Below are 21,790 nucleotides of genomic sequence, written 5' to 3'. Positions count from 1 at the left end.
TCTTACTTCTCTTTTATTGTTTTATCATTTAAAAAGGTTAAAAATTATTTTTGGGAAAGTTGATTTTTCTCGATTTAACCCCCGTTTGGGGGGTACACCCAGTGGCACCCTAACCCGGCTTAAGGGTTAATCTGCTTTAATAGAATATGGCAAAGTGCATATTAATTGAGACAGAATTGTAGGACAATCTCATTGTAATTGTTTTCTAAGTCTAGTAGAGTACTGGTTGCTCAACTGGATTTTGTCTGCTTAACTTAGCTGATGATAAAGTGAGCACCAAGTACAGTACTGTAGTTATAGCTATTGAACCTAGATTTACCACAAGAAGTCTTACACCAATTTTTGCCTCAGGAAGGTGCCAAAGATTCAAGAATTCTTAAGAACAAAAGTTGTTATAACCACTGTTACATATCCATGTAATGATTAATCTTCTTTCTTTCATTTTTATGCTACTTACCGTACATTAAATGTAGGGATTAGTTAAAAAATTTCAATAAATTATTCTAATTTTAGTGTAGTTATATAAACTAATGTCACAGTAATTTTATTTGTTTGTAACTGGATAATATTTAAAGTTTCTTGCCCATAATAGTTCTCTCATCAGCTGTCCAGTTTATATTTTCTTCATAGATGTGACTATACCATAAATTTTTTCCTGTAATTTCAGACTCCCACACTAATGCTTACAGCTTTTTGTGCTTTGGGAGTCAATGCAAGTCATACTAATTTTGGTGCCAGTTTATAATCATAGATTCAATTATGCATCCATTATATTGTAAGCTGTTTCCTACACTTACTTTGTTCTCATGAATAACATTACCTTTTAAATTGCTGTCCGTCCCAAGAACTACTTGCTTTAATTCATAAATCTGAACTTGCGTTTTGTTTATTTCATGGAAATGTTTTGTATACAAAGCCAGGGGTCATACAATGATTGTCTGAGCTACTAAAGTATACTGTAAATATCCAACTTATGATCTATTTTTAAAACTGTATCGTAGAACACACTTTTTTTAGATTACAATACCCTGTACTTAAAAAGGGAATAATAATAATAGCTGGTCTTTCTGTTTCTCAAAAGTGCCAGTTCTTCTAAAGAATTCACTAGAGCTCAAAATACTACAAAGTCAAAGACTTGAAAATAAAAACAGCAAATCATCCATTACACTATCACCCATATTTACACCCTACACAAGAGTGGTTCTGGATCTAAGCATATTGTCGAGGTGAGAGGAGTTGCCCAAAGGACAGTTGAACATTGGTTGAAACACTGCCAGGAAATGGTTGACAATACCTAACCGGCTCATCTGCCAAAGTCGGGATGGCCAAGGAAATATTGTAAAAATAATTTTAATGTACTTAAACAACAACTTAGTACCTCATCTACGGAAACAGGCTGTTTGCTAAAAGAAACAAATGCTAGTTTACTGTGTCATGTGTCTGTTAGGAGTGTACAAAACTATGTGATTCAAGATCTTGGGTTGTGGTCAAGAACATCTGCTAAGAAAACTCTTGACAGCTGCACGTTAATTGAAACGAGTTCATTTTGCTAATGAGTGGCCTTTAGGGTGTAAATATGGGTGATAGTATCGTGAGCGATCTGCCGTTCAGGTGACATGTCTAGTGGAATGACCACAGCGCTTTGAAAAGTATGCTTGATTTATGGAAAATTCAACTAGATTTAGTCAAGCACATCACCCTCCTCTGGTGATGTTAAGGACACTGAATTATTGTGGCAACTTCCATAGTGTTGTCATATGAGTGGGCCATCACCCATAAGAACCAGCTGGGAAGTGTATCAATGAGGCATGGCAAAAGTACTGGTGGACAATGTATATGGTACTTAAATATGGTATACACTGCATGGTGTGTTTTCATGAGATACTTAATCTAAATTTGGCAGATATCTGTACATTACTTGGCAATCATAGACTACAGATTAGTGAATAATTGAGAGTCCACTGCATACTGTGTGCACCATCTACAGACCACTGAACAGTGCCTCATAATGTATTTATATATACAGTAGAACATCATAATACCAATAAGGAAAAGGATATCATTCCAACGGCCAAGTTTTCACAAAATAAGATACAATATTACAGCCTAACTTCTAATACAGTAGTACCCCGATTAACGCTACACGGTCAATTGAACCCACAGGGTACCGCGGAAAGTGAAAACCGCGTAAAGTGAACAACAGAACATATGGGATTAATTCCAATAGAGACTGGCCCGACCCCCAAACTCCACTTTTTCCGACACAATACCTATGTTGTAGTAAAAATAACATCTAAATTTTATGATGGTATGCTCACACAATTAATATTTAAGAGAAATACAGTTGCCAGGTTAATGTCCATTCAAATAATGGACTCAAATCCCCCTCCCCCCCTCTTCCCAGCTCACTAGCTCCTACCTCTCTGAGAAATGTTTGGGTGAAACTACTAGATTTTAACGTTTAGTAATAAATAATACCTCAGACTAAAGTTAGGATAATATAATTGACATTTCTGGATTCCTTGCAGGTCAGGGAATATTTTGAATGTAAACTTCATATATTTTGCACAAAAGATAAAATATTTGCTTTGTGTAAACCAAATTATTACTTTAGATCTAAAATTTGTATGTCTAATGCAAAATCCATGATGTTTATATTCAAAATGATCATCATATTGTAAGAATTCCAGCAATGTAAATTATATTCTGGTCGAGTAATTTGTATGAATTTTATGAGCTAAAACAGATATCTTCAGTTAATAAAAAAAAAAATATTCTTCAGACACTATCTGTCAATCAAAGTACTCCACCTTGCCTCCCCCCCTCCTCACACTCACGCCAGCTGGGTCAGTCGGTCCCAACCCTCCCCCCCACCTTGCCTCCCTACCAGATAAATGTGTGGGTGAAAACTCTAGATTTTAACGTTTAGTAATAAATAATACCTCAGACTAAAGTTAGGATAATATAATTGACATTTCTGGATTCCTTGCAGGTCAGGGAATATTCTGAATGTAAACTTCATATATTCTGCACAAAGGATAAAATATTTGCTTTGTGTAAACCAAATTATTACATTAGATCTAAAATTTGTATGTTTAATGCAAAATCCATGATGTTTATATTCAAAATGATCATCATATTGTAAGAATTCCAGCAATGTAAATTATATTCTGGCCGGGTAATTTGTATGAATTTTATGAGCTAAATAAAAAAAATAAATAAATAATTATACTTCACCGAGTATATGAGTAGATGCACCGCGGAAAGTGAAAGTCTGGTTCTGGCAAGGTACCGCGTAAATGAGAAATCGCGGAAAGTGAAACCGTGTAAAGCAGGGTAATACTGTATACTCCACCATTTCCATACAGAGAGGCTTATCCACCCAATACTGTTGTCACAACCTAGTCAAGTATAATAAAGGTATTGACCATTATACAATGGGGTTAGGGATTTAAAAAAAGCCATCATTAAGTAATTGATCGTATACCAATATTAATAACCTATGGGGAAAAATAGGTTCTGTTCCTGAGACCTTGAAGAACCCAAATAAGTTATATATCCTGCTGCTGTAATGATTAAATAATGTCTAAATAATTCAAATAATTTATAAAAAAAAATTTTAAATTTATACAAAGTAATGGCAAAAACAATAAATTTATACAAAGTAATGTAATAAAAACAATAAATTTACATAAAGTAATGACATAAAAAACAGTAAATTTATACAAATTAAAGATTTATTTTCATTTACCTAACATGACTAGTATGTGTACAGTATTGTAAGGTATGATCCCCCAGCTGTCACAAGTAGGTATAATGAATTTTATTTTAGTTATTCTGCTTATTATTGAACTCTTATTGTGTGTGTGTGTGTGTGTGTGCAATTGAGATGAGCAGCCATATTTATTGCTATGATAAATAATAAAAGTGATACATAGCATATCATAAAATACAATTACACACACTGTATTTTATGTACAAAAAATAGCTCCTACCACATTCAAACCATCCTCTGGGCAACATGACAGTTCAGACAGTCACCCAGTTGACTCTAAGACATGTGGTTGTCTTGCTGGCTGTGTGTATGTCATGACGTCACCCAGTTACAGCCCAGTAACCCACTGCCTCCACATACGTTCACTTCCCACACATACAAACCCATGCTCTTCATTTTTCTTATTTTATAGCTTTATATTATATTTTCCTTATTTATAATCCACATAAGAGTATTGTGATGATTTTTCCACAACTTCTTTGAGGCAGCTGGACTGGTGAGTTGGCAACATATTATTTATACTGTAGCTCACTGCCTCCACACGAGTTCACTTCCCACACATACACACCCGCTCTTCATTTTTCATGTTTTATAGTTGTATATTATATTTTCTTTATATCTAAGCCACATTGTTTTTATAGTGGAATAAGTGTTAACCCTTAGGCCCCGGGTGACGTTCCAAAACGTCCGACCAGCGCGCCCCAGGTGACATTCCAGAACGCGCGCCTATTCCTTCCAGTTTAAATGTCCAGTGCGGGTTATCAGGTTCCAGTGTGACTATTTGCCTGTCACACCATGTGCTCGGCCACAGGGTAGCTTTCTGAACATAATTACCTACTTTTGTTTGTTTCATTTTCATTGTTTGTATATTTTATCATGTTGTATCAAAGTAATATTGCTAAAAGTAGTGTACCGGTAGTTGTATTGTAGGATAGTATTACTGTACTGTAAAACAAAGCTATGATTATGTTATAAATGTACAGTAATACCCCGCTTAACGCGGTTTCGCTTAGCGTGTTTTACCGTATACGCGGCGCCTCGCCAGAGCCGAACTTTCACTTAACGCGGGTTTTTTCCACGTATACGCGGTGAGTGTCCGGCTCGAGACGCTATTTTTAGATTCGCCCCACCCGCCACCCGCCTGCCTGCCTGCTCTCGCCTCTCCCTCCTCCTCCCTCCCTCCCGCCTCCCTCCGCCTGGGCAAGCCGCGCTGTAAGGTTGCGCAGTGTGTGTCTTCTACTAACGTAAGTGTTACACCTAACTTTTAATTTTCCTAACCTAACCTTGATTTTTCCTAACTTAACCTTTATTTTTCATAACCTAACCTCTTCTATATTACTTGTTTGTTCATACCATCATAAAGTTAAGATAAAATTTTTACTACAACATAGTTATGTGTCGTCAAAAAGTGGAGTTTGGGGGTCGGGCCAGTTTCTATTGGAATTAATCCCATATGTTCTGTTGTTCACTTAGCGCGGTTTTCACTTAACACGGTACCCTGTGGGTTTTATTGACCGCGTTAAGCGGGGTACTACTGTATTTATTTGTGGAATTATTATTATTTTATGCATTACTTGCTCTACCAAGCACAAAGACAGCCAGGCAGATTGGCGACCGACTGGTGAGTGCTGCCAAGCACTTTTTATGAGAAATACCGGTAATGCAAATGAATTATTTATAGCAAATAAGTATTAAGATCAGTAAATATATACATTATTGGACACAAAGGCAAGCTACAAATAGCTGTTAAGTGCAGAGAGACCACGAGAGTCAGCTGTCAAACTAACACTGTTTCCTTACTCCCCCCCTCCTCCCTCCCTCCGTATGGCCAGGGAAGTTTCTAGAGGGTCAATATATAGTTTGTCTTACTTATTTTTTATTGTTTTATCACAGGGAGTAAAATAAACCTGGAATTGGTTAACTTGCTTTGGCAGAGTCTTTGAATGTGTCCCTGATAGATTAACCTTCCTAACAGACAAACCTACACCTAAAATTATGCAGCAAAATCACTATTAAGATTAGACATCTATTTTATTTCACCTGATGATTAAACAACCTACTGCTAACCTAACCCCATCAGGTAGTAATAGGGTATTTAATCATCAGGTGAAATAAACTGGAGTGTCTTAATCATGAAGTGGAATAAACTGGGGGTGTCTAATCATCAAGTAAAATAAGTTGGGGTGTTTAATCAGGATGTGAAATAAACCGGATTACATTAGCCAAATAAAATATTAATACCCTATAGTGGCATTCCCGTAGTGAAGAGGTTAATACCCTATAGTGGCATTCCCGTAGTGAAGAGGTTAATACCCTATAGTGGCATTCCCGTAGTGAAGAGGTTAATACCCTATAGTGGCATTCCCGAAGTGAAGAGGTTAATACCCTATAGTGGCATTCCCGTAGTGAAGAGGTTAATACCCTATAGTGGCATTCCCGTAGCGAAGAGGTTAATACCCTATAGTGGCATTCCCGTAGTGAAGAGGTTAATATCAACACAACACAGCAGCATAAGATTTAAATAATATGCTTTCAATAATTTACCATAAATCACATAGTAGGCTCTTGTCACCTCTTGAAGGACTCATGGGTAGAACCTAAGAATTATATATAGCACTGTACATTAAACTTCATGATATATGTTGTGACACAAATTTCAATGAAAATAATTAAACTACATGTACTACAGTAATTGATACCATAATAAAATATTGTACACAAAATATAGTGTACAATACAATACAGACATACTTTATCTTACAGTTGGCAGAATTCAACACCTGACTCAGTTATAACACAATGTGCATTCTAAAACCCAATAGTACCAGTACATAATTCCATTTAGTGTACTGTACAATACAGTACTGTATACTGTAGGTAAATTTAAAAAAATATATACAGTATATACTTATATATATATTAAAGATGAATGATGCATCAACATCGTAGAAATAATAAACTATTGATCAGAGGGTTAGTGAATTAATAACCAAGTCATGTATAGATCTGCTGGTGCAACTAAAAAGGTGTGCTTCCTCTTATGTGACCTAAAACTTCTAGTCTTGAACAAAACAAAAAATACTATTACATTTCGTATGAAAATCTCTCACACTAATAACACCAATAATGACTTGATCTACTGACTCCACTTGATGAGATCATACTAACCTTTTATTTTTTATCTAATCTTTTCTACCGTAAATCTTAATGTGTTGAGTACAGTACATTGGTTACATAACTTTTTTCCAACATTCCTGTCCTGGTAACTATGGTCAAGTGTATCATTGATAACAGGAGGAAAGACACAGAGGCTTACAAAATTAACATTAACAAGCCTTTCATGACCATCCAAACTCCCCTCCAAATAATTTATCACACACCTCCAATAATTAACAAAAACACCATGAAATTTCTTCTTGAACTTTCACTACCGGGTATACATTACAGTACTTGAACCTAAATGTAAAAAAAATTATTTACGTACTCTGTTCCTACTCTCAAATCTTCTTTTTCTAAACTAAAAGTAGTTTGATCAAACAAGCCCACCACAAACCTAAGCACCTTGTCCAAGAATACTCATTTTCCCGAAATTCTTTTAATTACAGTATTTAAATCCGAAACTTCATTCACCTTACAGCTAATTATGTGACACAATCACTAATACTGTATACATCATCACACATTATATGTATGATCCAAACCAACTGTCACCAATACACATTCTTTGACCATATTTATTTGTTATTTGCCCGACAATCTTCCTTCTTTCAATCACATCTCCATTGCTTCCTGATTTTCCATTTTCAAAAAAATCAGTGCTTGTGTTCTCCTGATATACAGTATGCCTTCTATCCCAATTACAGTTTACATCATTCTAACCTCTAATCATTTCATTATCAATAACTTGAAGATTTATTGCATCATTACCCACCAACATAGCCAAACCCAATCCCACCCCTTCATAAACTTGCTCGTTCTCCTCCTTCACCAATACTGTACTGTACAGTACTCTCTTCTCATTTAAAACATTTTCACATTCCTGTACTGTATGGTCTTATATCACATATTTCATGAATTGTTGCTTAACACATTCCCTGTAGGCTTGCCTTTTATTGTTTTCTCTTTTACGAATACATATAGTCCTCACGTGAGATAAAAGTGCGAGTGTCGTGGAAATCTCCGACACAATTATCATATGTACACCCAATAGTCCTGTACTGTACTGGTTTAGTAAATTTTTACTTTCAAGAGTCAGGAGCCCTCACAATGAAAAATAGGTAGGGTAAGGTATGAGTGTTTTAAAGAACTGTACTGCTGTCTTTAAGGAGTAGTATTCTTCTTCATGCCACAATGACTTCTTTTTATGTATTGCACAGGTACTGGCTTACAATAGGGCCACAGTGAATGGGTTAAGCAATTGAAGGTCTGGAGGTCATCAATAACATACAATGTTCAAAGGAGATGTTGCTAGGATGACCCCATCGCATAAGTGGAAAAACATCCTAACCTGATCCATTCATGATGACAAAAACATACGATAAATCAAAACAAAATGTACACATTATTCAACAGTAATCAGAAAAAAAAATGGAAAATGACCCACTCACCCTCCTACATATACAGTATCAAGATGAGGTAAATTATATCACTAACAGATTTACTCTTAATAATATATAAAAATACAAGAGTGAGAAACACTGAGTATTATATGGGTGGCAATATTAACAAAAGTTCATCTGGTAGTATAATATCACTGTCATTGTGACTTAAATATCACTAACAATCACTACATTTGTTTTATCAAAATGAATTTTCTCAAAACAAAACCTTTAAAATGGAGCTAAAATTACAAACTGTATTGTATTTATCACAGGAGTAACATACTGTTCTGGGAAAAATAGACTGAGGAATGATTCACTGAGTAAATACTCATCAAATATGTAAGTACTGTACTGTATAGAATAATTAAAAATTTCTTAAGCTGAAATATTTAGTAAACTTTAATAGCTACCCAGTACATGAAGTTATGAAAACTCACTTATAAGTTAATATACGTAAATACAAAGTCAACTCTTGAGTTAGGCTTTCTAGGCAAATTTATCAGAAAAAAAAATACTGAGGAGCAAGAACTACAGTATGAGACAACTTCTATGCATTTCCAGCAGACCTCTGTTCACTCCACACCTCCTGTAACTCTTTTGGATCATCAAAGCCATGAGAGGCTATCACCCACTTGTATCCTTCCTTGTCATACAGTTTGCGGTAGAAATAAAATTCTTTATGGTGAAAAGGTTTGATGCTTGCATATTTTGCCGCCATTCCAAGGAAGATATCGTCAAAACGAAACTTGTTGGTGTATATGCTGCCGAAGTATAAGTCTTCCAGACTCTTCCGTGATAAAACATAGGCTCCAGCTGTCACATAAGGAGGCCACTCCGAATAAGGATATTCGTCGAGTGAGACGTACCACTTGCTAAACACCCACCTGATGGGATGTGCATTTTCAAAGACATAACCAGCATACAAATATTCTTTGTACTCATTAACAGCTGATACAACATAATTTTCAAGATAATTAGGATAGTTAGCAGGGTCCCTTAGAAAGCGAAGCATATTTCTCGTTGACACATAATAATCATCATCCACAAAAAGGAAATATTTTACCTTTTGGCAATAGCAGTATGTCCAATGTAAGCCCATCATGGTTTTTAGAGTGTTGTTGTAATATGAGTCACTGAAGTTGGCTTGTATTATATCTTTATGCTCCTCAACTTCCTTGGCAAGTAGTTTTTGTAAATGAGGTTCATCTGGTTTCATGCCTACCAAGAAGACTGTTCTGATCTCCACATCTGAGAAGCGACTTTCAAATCCCCAAGAGTTGCGTATTCCCATTCTTTTGTCAAAATTTTGAAGAGCTGACTTCACGACATACATCAAGCGAATGGAATCCTTTGCTTCACATTTCTCAACATTCAAATATGTGTAGGAGTAATAAAACTCATTTACAGGTTTCACAGCTACATCTTCTCCAGCCTTTAATTGTGCTATTAGTGGCTGTAGAGTGTGAAATGTTCCCCAATGTGTGTAATACTTTGAAAAAGACCAAGCTATGAAATATTGGTAAACTCCTGTCAGATACATGAACAACAAAAAACTCACAATCCAAGCCCAGGAGACGGAACATTTTCGTCTATACATTTTGCTTCTTCTTGTGAGATACCTGTAAGGAAAAAGTATCTATCAAATTACTAATTCCCAAAATGAATGATAATCTTGGAATTTTGTTTACCAACCAAAATAGTGTAGTTCTGTATAATTAACAAGTCTACAGATTAAAAACCAGGTTCCCTAAACAACATTTTCTACACAATTACTTTGAAAAGTGAATAGTTAAGCAATGAAAGCTACTTGAGGCCTCAGCAGTACAGTACAGTACTACTGTACAGTGATACAATTCAGCATGAATATAGACAATGTAGATATATGGTGCACATACTGGAGGCTGTGGAGTATAGTTTCTTATAGTATGTTCACTCAAAGCTTGCAACTGAGGCTTAAGGTCAGTTTGTAGCAAGGCAGCTGATTGGTTTGTGGATGGACACCCGAAGAATCATAACAGTTCTTCAGTACTGTATTTAATCTATCATATTTGTATTCTGATACATTATGGGGTAATGACTATTCTGTGTTAATCTCTGATAATTTCTGCACTTGAGAAGCAAAAGATAGCACGTGAAATGCTCAGATAACATAAATATTTGGAAAAGGACAAGAGCAAAAAAAAAAAGCAGAAAATTTCAGTGACATCCTCCACCACGCTACGTGGTGTCACAGGGTGGAGGAGGAGTTTACGTCCCAGAATTTGTCCATTATGTTTGTGTTCTCTTCATGATATTTTTATTACCAGTGTATTTCACATGCAAATATTTGCTTCCCCAGGCGTGGAAATTATTAGAGATCAACATAGCTTATTATCCCTTAAAATATCGGAGGTAATACAGTGGTCCCTCGGTTAACGAGCACAATCCGTTCCAGCATGTTGCTCGTTAACCGAAAAACTCGTTAACCGAAACCATTGTTTCAACGGGTTTTTGGGTAATTGGTTCCAGCTCACCGAAAATTGCCTAAATTCAACAAAAAATGTAGAAAAGTACACTTACTTTGAGGTGTGTATGTAGAAGGCTCCTGGATGATGATGATGGGAATTAGAATGGGGGTGGAGGAGAAGGGAGAAGAAAAGGCATTGGGGTGGAAGAGAAGTCACCCCATGGTGCCATTTCACCCATAAAATTTTAGTTCTCTTGGTGTAATTCAAGATTATTTTCTTTAAATCAACACTGCACTGCATTATATATTGTCAAAATGTAAAATAAATTTCAAAATGACCAATAATTTGCTTGCAAACACAGGAAAAAAGCGTATAGGTTAAGAGAGTCTCAAGCAAGATGTTACCTCCACTGAAAAGATAGAGAGACTGGCGCCTGTTTGCTGTGTTGCCAGGCTGGATGGCGCGCATGAAACTAGTTTCCTTACCTTCAATTATGTTCAATAATTGTTAAAATGACAAAAAAAATTAATATTAAACTTTTAAAATTATTGAAGAGTATAAACTTCTTGATATTTACTAAAATAGTAAGGAATTTAAGCCCTAAAACCAATTACAGTGGGGTATGCTATAACGAATCTAATTGGTTCTAGAACCTTGTTCGTTATAGCATTCGTTCGTTATAGGATTAATCCGTTCCAGGCCCCCAAATACAACCACTTAACACTGAAAAACATAATATAAAATTGTAAAAATTGTAAGAAAGTGCATAAATATGCATCTAAACTCCTGAAATAAAGAATATCATTAATACTTGTAATAAAAAACAATAAATTAGTAAAAAAAATAAATAAATAAATAAATAAAAAATTACTGTTCGTTGTAGGAATTTTGTTCGTTATAGCATTCTCAATTTTATAGGTAAAACCGTTCGTTATAGGAATATTCGTAGTAGAATCCGTTCGTTATTGCATACCCCGCTGTACTGTATTGGCGGACTAATACTACAGCTGGTGGACCGCCAAATGCAAGCAAAAACATGTTGAGGTTGACTTGTAAAAAACTCGTTAATCGAGGGATTGCTCGTTAACCGAAGTTAAGAGTCTCATGGAAGGTAACTTGTTAACCGAAATCTCGTTAACCGAGGCGCTCGTTAACCGAGGGATCACTGTACAGTAACACTGAGCAGATGACTAACACCAGAAGTTGTTTGACATCATTAATTTTTTGCACAGATGTTCTTTGGATGATTGTAAGTAATAAAAACGATTTGCCAACTTTTTAGTTTCATTATATGTATTTATTTTTAATTTTTTAGTTCTTTATCAATAATCATAATGATAAATCACCTGTAGTGGGCAGGGTATAAACGATGAAGAAAATTGCAGGGTAAAATACAGTGAAAACTGATCTTATGACACGAAAATGATATCGCTACGTGCTTTGTACGCAAAAAAAATAATTTGTTACCTTAAATATAAAGCAAAAAAATCTGCCATGTCAGCCCATGTTGTCTGCTCTTTGTTTGTTTACACTTGGACCGAGTGGGTTGCTCGGTCCGAGCGTATTCTCATGTCCACAAAAAACACAAAATTACACCATGCCGCTTCAAGAAAGTTGATTTTCTTGGTACCAGATATCAAAGTACAGTGATCCCTCGGTTAACGAGATTTCGGTTAACGATTTACCTTCCATAAGATTCTTAACTTCGGTTAACGAGCAATCCCTCGATTAACGAGTTTTTTACGAACCGACCTCAACATGTTTTCGCTTGCATTTGGCGGTCCACCAGCTGTAGTATTAGTCCGCCAATACAGTAATCGGTTTTAGGGTTTAAATTCCATACTATTTTAGTAAATATCAAGAAGTTTATACTATTCAATAATTTTAAAAGTTTAATATTAACTTTTTTCATCATTTTAACAATTATTTAACATAATTGAAGGTAAAGAAACTAGTTTCATGCGCGCCATCCGGCCTGTTAACACACAAACAAGTGTTATGTCTCTCTCTCTTTTCAGTGGAGGTAACATCTTGCTTGAGACTCTCTTCAACTAAACACTTTTTTTCTGTGTTTGCAAGGAAATTATTGGTCATTTTGAAATTTATTTTACATACTGACAATATATAATGCAGTGCAGTGTTGATTTAAAGAAAATAATCTTGAATTACACCAAGTGAACTAAAATTTTATGGGTGAAATGGTGGCATGGGGTGACTTCTCTTCTCCCTTCTCCTCCACCCCCATTCTAATTCCCATGATGATCATCATCATCCAGGAGCCTTCTACATACACACCTCAGAGTAAGTGTACTGTACTTTACTACCTTTTTTGCTGAATTTAGGCAATTTTCGGTGAGCTGGAACCAATTACCCAAAAACCCATTGAAACAATGGTTTCGGTTAACGAGTTTTTCGGTTTACGAGCAACTTGCTGGAACGGATTGTGCTCGTTAACCGAGAGACCACTGTAAGTACTTTCTGTTTAATATGGTAGGGGGTCACACCCCCTAACTAGGAAGTTCAGTAAGGTTAGGTTAGGTTCTATTAGGTTCTGTGGATTGTCATATCATTTTTATTACTTACCATACTATTATTCACAGAATATCTATGGGAAAAATGAACAAAATCGAACAATGCATTCTGGCATAACCTATCTGCTCCAGGATTACCATTTCAGAATATAGATTAAATATTGAAGAAATTTTATGATTCTTTGGGTGTCCTTCTGCAAACCAATCAGCTGCCTTGCTACAAACTGACCTTAGGCCACAGTTGCAAACTTTGAGTGAACAGACTATATGTACCTATGTAGTTCAGGTATGCAACAACGGTAAATAGTATGGCAATTTGATCAAGGATAGCCGGTATTATTATCGTTTCGGTCATACAGCAAATTTTAGGATTGTAAGTTTAGGTGGTTAATATATAGGACTAACCCACGGATGAGTCATTTGTATTACTGTTTATTTTTTACTTCATTTTCATCAGTATGTTCTTATATGGTAATCATTTCTTGTGCAAATGTTTCGTTTTGTAGATAATCAGGCGCCTAGGATCGCACTAAATTTGTCTTCCCGGCGGTAATGAGGCTGCACTCTGCTGTGACGCTTTTCCCCGGGCTCGCGGAAGTTTCATTTTCAGCATGGTGTGTGAAGGTTGTCGCCGATCTTATATGGACATAATTCGCAAATTTAGGGATAAAGACAACGAGACCCTTCAATTGTTCAAAGACCACGGCATTATTCCTTTAAATAGAGACTGTCCACACTGCGGAAATCTCTGTGCGTTCAGACAAGAAAGAAATTTGTTCATCACTTCTTCAATGCCGTGGCTAAACTTTTCCCGCCATCACATTAAATCATTCTACCGCCTGGGCTGCATAAGCACAGATGAGGCCACATGATCTCACGTCCAGAAAAGGCCTCAAAATTACACCATATCATAGCCAGTTCTTTCTGTTTAGTATACCTGGGGGGACTGGTAAGGAACTTAAGTAAGGTTAGGTTAGGTTTGTTTGGCTAGGTTGGTTAGGTCTATTTTTCATACCCACAAAGGTTAAGTTACGTTTATTTTAAAAATAACCATTTTTTAACATTTTCAGAAACTACAACAGTGTCCACTATAAAAAAAAAACATTGAAAATCCGAGTTTTTAAAATCGTTTTCTTCCAATTTCGGCGGCAGGTTAGTCATGAATAATTACTTCCGGTATTTAGATTGTTAAAATTATGTTTTTCCGATGGTTTTTTTTTTATGTATTTTGAACAATTCTGACCTACTTCTTATCACTCACTGTAACACTGACACATTACTTACAGTACAGTTCCAAATTGATGTTCATGCTGTTCAGACTTTAGTACTCTACCTAAGATGAGTATTCACGCATTTAATATAGATTTAAGGTGATGTTTATGTATTTTATAACTTTATGTGCCTAAAGAAACTAAAATGTTTACTTTGGATACCCTGGTGAAATTTAAGAACGAAAACTTGAAGATTACCATGAAGTTTTATTATAATGAAATTGTTGGTAAAGTTGTTCCTTGTGACAGACCTCAACCACCACAATCTGCAAAAATTCATACACTATATGTCATTAAATGGGTTAATATTAGCTAACCTTGTTAAGAATAAAGCATTCTCAAGTAAACTAGTAGTGTGGACTATGGCTGGTACTCCCACAAGACCTCACATCATAATACTGTTCTACCTTAGTTATCATCCACTAAAATATTGAATATTTTCTTCGTATCATTTTCAGGTACTTACACTTTGAATTACATTGAATATAAACTACTTAATTCAATTACTTAATTTCATAGATACCGTATCATTGTTCACCAGCAGTTAAAAAATCCATTATGTTACATGAGAGTTACAAGTCAGAGACATGTACAGGATATAAACCAATAGATCTGTATGGTCAGATTACTTTTATGCAGCATAAATATCAACCAAGTTCTTTATTTACGTATATACTACAACTACTTTGCTGTCACTTGGAATTGAGTATGACGATCATTCAGCTATGATACATGATATGAGGTATTAGGGATGTCACCTAGGTTAGTGAGTTTGAGGTGACTAAAGAGACCGATATAGGACCCACAGTGTAGTTCACATTCGTTGCACATGTGGAGGGCTCCATCTACTGCGGGAGGAGCGGTGGCAGCGTCTTTCCGGTGTTGGCGCTTGTCTGCCTCGGTTTGCAGTCGGGCTAACTAGAAAGTATTGGCACCTTCTCGTGTGGTGCTCCTCCAAGCGTTATGATGTAAAGTAATCGACTCCCAGGTGAGGGGGTCGATTTGGCATTTTTTTTAGGTTTGTCTTAAGACTATCCTTATACCTTTTTAATTGCCAGCCGGCATTACGTTTACTATTCGTTAGGTGACTGTAATGTAGCTGTTTTGGCAGTCTACTATCGTCCATGCGGGTAACATGGCCAGTCCAGCGTAGTTGTTCACGGATAATGGTAGCCTCAATGCTCTTACAGTTGGTGTCAGCAAGAATATTGTACTGGCATTTGTTCTCTTGTCTTCCCATCGAACACGGGGGATGCCTCCTGTATGTAACCCATGTCTCACTGCCATATAGCAGAGTGGGGAGGACTACTGCTCGATATACGTGCAGCTTTGTAGATACTTTCAGCTCCCTACAGCTGAAGACACGGTTTTGGAGTCTGCCAAAGGCTTGAGATGCACATCTAATCCGATGCTGAATCTCTTCATCGATGTTTGCGGTGGTGGACAAGTGGGAGACTAGATACCGAAAGTGGGCATCATTGGAGAGGGTAGTACTGTTAAGATGGATGGATGGTTGAGGTGTGTCTGAACCAGGGGCAGGTTGAAAGAGAATCTGAGTCTTATGTACATTCACCTCAAGGCCGAAGTGTGCATGCACATCTGCATAGGTGTTCAGGATCTCCTGTAGGTCGTGTTCAATGTGAGCAACAAGGGTGGTGTCGTCTGCATACTGAGGTTCAGTAATGGAAGCTGTCGACACCATTGTTCTTGCTTGGAGTCGTCTTATGTTTAAAAGACTCCCCTTTATCCTGTACTGAATGTTCACCCCGCCGGCTAAATTGGCACTTGCGCGAGTAAGGAAGACAGTCAAGAAAATGGAAAAGAGAGTTGGTGCCAGTACACACCCTTGTTTAACCCCTGTTTGGATGAGGAAGAACTCAGACTGGGTGCCGTTGTGCAGGACACTGCCGTTCATGCCATCGTGGAGTTGCCTCACAATGGCGACGAATTTTGGTGGGCAGCCAAAGCGGCTGAGGGTCCACCAGAGGGCTTCCCTGTTGACCGAGTCGAAGACCTTGGTTAGATCGATAAAAGCCATTTACAGGTCACGAGTCTGTTCTCTGCACTTTTCCTGTAACTGACGGGCAGCAAAGATCATGTCAGTGGTGCCACGTAATGATCTAAACCTTAGACCATTACGTGGCACCACTGACATGCTTTAGACTCTAAAGCATTGGTTCTTAACCTTTTTAGGGTCGCACCCCCTATAGGCAGTTGGTCCTCATCTCCACGCCCCCCTCCTTCCTTTATATAAAATTCTAAATCTAAAAATTCTAAAACAATTTCCTCAAATTAAATTGAAAATTGAGAAATTAGTTTTTCATTCGTTACTGTAATAACTTCAATTATTCAAAAGAGTCTGTATAAGCAACTCGTTAATACACAACATATTTAGTGAGATTTTAAACACTGCTTCTGAGCTACCAGATCCTACCTAGATTTTGCCAAGGTTTTCGACAGTGTACCCCACGAAAGGCTGAAAATCAAACTGGATGGGTACGGAATTCGGGGAAATGTCCTAGCGTGGATAGAAGACTTTCTACATGACCGCAAGCAGTGTGTGGTGATTAATGGCACGAAATCGTCATCCGTACCTGTCACAAGTGGGGTACCACAGGGCAGTGTATTGGGCCCGCTGTTGTTTGTTTATTTCATAAATGACATGCCTGGCGTTGTACACTCCTCCATATAAATGTTTGCTGATGACGCCAAGTTATTTCGGGAAATTAAGAACCAAGCGGACTGTGAAGAGCTGCAGAAGGATCTCTGTGGGCTCCAAGAATGGTCGATGAAATGGCTGCTGAGATTCAATGTCACGAAGTGTAAGAGGATGCACCTGGGGCGTACCAACGGTAAGGAGGCGTATCATATGTCCCAACGGGATGAAGAAACTGCACTAGTTGAGACTGAATGTGAGAAGGACCTAGGTGTGTATGTTGACAATGAGCTGAAGTTTTAGGGCCATTGCGAGAAGAAGGTAAGCCAGGCAAATAAATTATTGAGTCTTATAAGAAGGTCGTTCAGATATCTAGACGGTCCGTCCCTCGTAACAATCTTCAAGAGTGAAGTGCTTCCCCATCTGGAGTACTGTCACCCCGTCTGGTCCCCGAGATATGCTTGGGACTGTCAGTTGGTTGAAAATGTTCAAAGGAGGGCCACCAGACTACCCTGAGAGATTGGAGCGCCTGAACTTGCCTAGCTTATACAACAGACGGGCAAGGGGGGACCTAGTTGAGGTGTATAAGCATCTCAGGGGGCACTACTCAGTCGAGTGTCCTTACTTGGAGCTGGCGGACGCTCGCCCCACAAGGGGTCACAGCTCAAGATTGAAGAAGCCGCAAGTCCAGAAAACTGTGAGGGCAAACTTTTTCGGAGTGAGGGTTGTAAACTCTTGGAACAATCTACCAGAGAGTGTTGTGACGGCACCGAGTGTGAGCTCTTTCAAGACAAGACTTGACCAACACTGGAGCGGGTTCAGGTACATCCAGGAGCCGGTGCATGCCCAGTATTTGCCAGCAGTGCGTGACAGTGACGTGACCGATCGCCCGGGTGGCTAGCGAGCCGATCTTTTGTTGAAGAAGATAAATTAAAAGGAAAAGTAATCAGAGACGTGACCGATCGCCCAAGCGGCTAACGTGCCGATCAGTGGCGAAGAGGATAAAAGTTGCGATCATTTTGTGGCTTTCACAAGTGTGTGTTTATACTGCTTTGCAACTTATCTTGGCTTTTAAACGTAAATAGCATTTATTCCAATTAATAATTTTTATAACATTTTGTTTCATCCCAAATTGACTAGACGAGCACTCAACACATGCAGAATTCTAAATATATGGCATGGACAATCAGATGAACATCTACATGGTTTTAAATTCGTAGAGCTAACACTTGTATTAATAAAGAAACTTATATATGCGCGGTGTACAGACATGACATAAAATTTTTATATACAATTGTCATACTTTTATCCTCTTTGCGGTATCGCCAATGATTTTTATTTATCTCCCTGAATTTTATTAATGCTGTTGGACTATAAAGAAAAAGTAGTCTATTACTAACTTTGTTACGCGCTTAAAGACCTCACTGTTGAAGTGCAATATTATTATATACGTCACATCAAAAAGTTTAATGACGTCATTTATATGACGTGTACCATCACCTGGCGCACAGGATTATGTACTAATCTCCACGAGTCGACAGGTGTTGGATGCCACCGGAACTTTAACAGCAGCTGGCCCTAAGCTGGGTGCTATTGTGGTGACAAGTGATGTACAGTAGGCCAGCTGTGGTATAACCTGAGGTGTTATTGCAGTTCCGTACACAACATTCCTATCCCTAGTCTATTATATTCGAATAAGACGTCTAATTATAAGATAACTTTCTAATTTACTTTACCGTCGCAAATGTATAACGGAGATAGCTTATCCCAAATGGTGTTCTCCCGACCCCAGTAAAGTGTCCTAAGTGCAAGAACTAATGTAAGTATCGTCAAGACCAACATATCCAACCAGAACCAGGCCAATAAGGTAAGAAATAAGTGGTTTCATCATTTCGTGAGTCAGTTAGGTTAGGTTTGATTCGGTGTCATAAGACCATAAGAAAATAAGGAGTCTGCAATAGGCTGGTTGGCCTGTTTATGGCAGCTCCTGTCGAGAGTTGCAGCCACTCTCTATCGTCCATGAATCTATCTAGCCTCCTTTTAAAACTTTCCAGCGTCCCAGCACTTACTACAAAGTTGCTAAACTTGTTAGGTTATTTTAGGTTAGGTTAGTCAGAAAGAAGGCAATTTTAGTAATCAATTGGTAAATTTGCATAAGTGGGCCTAACTCATAAACACGTTTTTCGCATATTTCAGACTATTCTAAGACTTTTCGTCTGGCATTTCCATAAAATATTTGTGTTTTTTGAGTATTTTAATCGATAAAATTACCTACCAATATTACTTGTTTAAAGTGGGCAGAGCTTTGAAGTCAAGGGAAAATGTGGGGTAAAATACTAAAATCAACACCACTTATGCAAATTTACCCTATCATTGCATAGTCGTTAAAGGTAGAGCAGACTGGTAGCACCAGAATAACTAATCGAATTGAACCAAAATTTCTGGAAATATTATTGACATGATACTGAAAAGCAAAATGGAATCGAGAATGCACAGAAGGTAAAAGAACCTAACCTAAACAAAGAAACCTATCTATCCATACCAAACTTTCTAACAGGTAATGGATCACACCTGGCATAATTAAGCAGAAAGAACATGTTGGGGAATTGTGTTATATATAATTTTTTTTTTTTTTTTCTAAGTTCTATTTTTTTTATCTTATTTTTCTGTGTGTGTTCTCTGTTTATCTTTATGGTAGTTCTTTAATTTATTTATTTTCCCTTATTTTTATATGTATTTATTTTCTATTTTAAATTATTCTTTTCTGTTTTGCTTTTTTATTTTACTTATTATCTTTATGGTAGTTATTCCTTTTATTTCTAATTGTTTCAACGTTCTATTTCTAAATAAAGTTCTCAAAGTATTTTCTGTTTTCTATTACCTTTCCCCTAGGTGCTTGTCTTATACATAGTTATGTTCTGATCTTGGGCTTACCTAGGAAACTTCTTCAATACTCACCAACAGCCACCACCACCCTGGTTTTTCTATCAGAATATACTGTATAACATACCATTAACCTCTTCACCATGTGATAGCAACATGACACTTGGGTGGTAGTAATGTGGTGGGTTCTAATGTATTCAGTGGCACAAATTATCTGGGAGAATAAAAGGTGGATACTGCAGTGGTAATGATAGCACAAAAAACATTAAGAGTATTTATTGCAATGAAGTCGAGTATAGGAACACTTCTAAAGAACACAAACACTTGAACCGCTCCTTTGGGTTAACTCCAGATTTGTCCTAATTTACGTTAACACTGATACAAATATTGAGAATCACTTGGCCTCCCAGCTTAACAAAAACAAGGCTTTAAATTAATTAGAAGCAATGTTCATTAGAAAATTCTACAACTCACTGTAACATTCTACAAGAGTGACATGAAAATTATGAATCTTCACCACTTCATTTCATTATCACTTATACTAATACAGTACTTTATAGCACTCTCTAAAAATCTCTCACAAAGCTGATATTTGTGTACCATAATTATTGTTACTCTCATTACTTGGGATACGGGGTTACTCTTGGCACACATTTATCACAACTCCATGACACAACTTTAGTCTCGTTACTTATTAATATTATACCTATTAACATTCTTTTCAACATAGGACACATCGGTATTCACATTTTCAGTGAGAATAATATACTTCAGACTGATACATACAGGATGAATTACCATTACCAAGCTTATGCCAGCTGGGATCCAAACATTGGTGTGCGTTCACTCACAGCGAATCCGCGCCCGAGCTCGATTTGAATCTGAGGCGCACCCACACAAACTCAATCTCGGTTTCCTCAATACATTCTGCCTGACCGTCCTCGGCAGTCCCAGCAACACATACAGTGCCTGTTATGCAAAGACTAAGGCACTCAAAGTCATATAAAGTCAAAACACAACTCATACAAAATATGTCTTGTGCAAGGAAACAAATGTGCATGAACACTTAATACCCAAGACGTTAAGTTACATTAAAGCAGGAAAACTGATATTTTCAACAAATTTCAACTAAGTCATATTCACTTAATAAGGCATTCTAGGTGAGCTCTCATGTGCTTGTATTGGGGATTGCTGGCCACTTCGCCTTTGGGCTATTTCGGCTGGAGCTGATGTCTTCTTTCTTCTTCTTGAGGTTTCTTCTTCTAGTCTTGGTCTTCTTTCTTGCTACAACTAATCTGATGTTCTTGTTTCTTCTTTTCTTGTTATTCTTGTGTGCTTCTTGTTCTTGGTATTTTGGTTTCTTCTTGTTGTTTTATTTGGGATGAATTATGGTATGAGTGAGTGATATGATAGTGAGTTAGGTACTGACAGTCCAGATGAAATGGCCGGTCAGGTGACTAGTTTATTTGATTTTTTTTTTCTAGCCGTGTCTTTTTGTTTGAATATGTGTTGGTAGGTGTCAGTTTTACTTGGTATATGTGCGTGTTGTATGTGATGGAAAGGTTTGTGATATGTCTCTGATGATGTATGTTTTAATTTTTGTTTTATTTTCTTAAGGGCATGGTT

The 21,790-nt window shown here is 37.2% G+C and overlaps 2 protein-coding genes across 2 annotated transcripts in view; one reads left to right on the top strand and one right to left on the bottom strand.

The window, feature by feature from the left end:
• Positions 1-8,757: 8,757 nt before the first annotated feature.
• LOC121876189 (beta-1,3-galactosyltransferase brn-like) lies at positions 8,758-15,074 on the bottom strand. Its single transcript, XM_042381153.1, has 2 exons — positions 14,943-15,074; positions 8,758-9,995 (listed from the first exon to the last, which is right to left on the bottom strand). The coding sequence occupies exon 2, from the start codon at positions 9,971-9,973 to the stop codon at positions 8,924-8,926; it is 1,050 nt and encodes a 349-aa protein (XP_042237087.1). The 5' UTR covers positions 9,974-9,995; positions 14,943-15,074; the 3' UTR covers positions 8,758-8,923.
• A 4,012-nt stretch (positions 15,075-19,086) lies between these two features.
• LOC121876332 (organic cation transporter protein-like) overlaps positions 19,087-21,790 on the top strand; it is a 50,170-nt gene continuing 47,466 nt past the window's right edge. The window contains exon 1 of the mRNA XM_042381397.1: positions 19,087-19,148. The gene's annotated coding sequence lies outside the window, so the exon portion shown is untranslated. The remainder of the gene's footprint in view (positions 19,149-21,790) is intronic.

The sequence above is a fragment of the Homarus americanus genome, unplaced genomic scaffold (assembly GCF_018991925.1).
Source record: "Homarus americanus isolate GMGI-L3 unplaced genomic scaffold, GMGI_Hamer_2.0 scaffold34921, whole genome shotgun sequence".
Classification (NCBI taxonomy): domain Eukaryota; kingdom Metazoa; phylum Arthropoda; class Malacostraca; order Decapoda; family Nephropidae; genus Homarus; species Homarus americanus.
This window is presented reverse-complemented; position numbering and strand designations above follow the sequence as displayed.

What these genes read in the sequence shown, in the direction of transcription:
- LOC121876189 (XM_042381153.1), bottom strand. Translation starts at nt 9,973, where the DNA reads ATGTATAGACGAAAATGTTCCGTCTCCTGGGCTTGGATTGTGAGTTTT.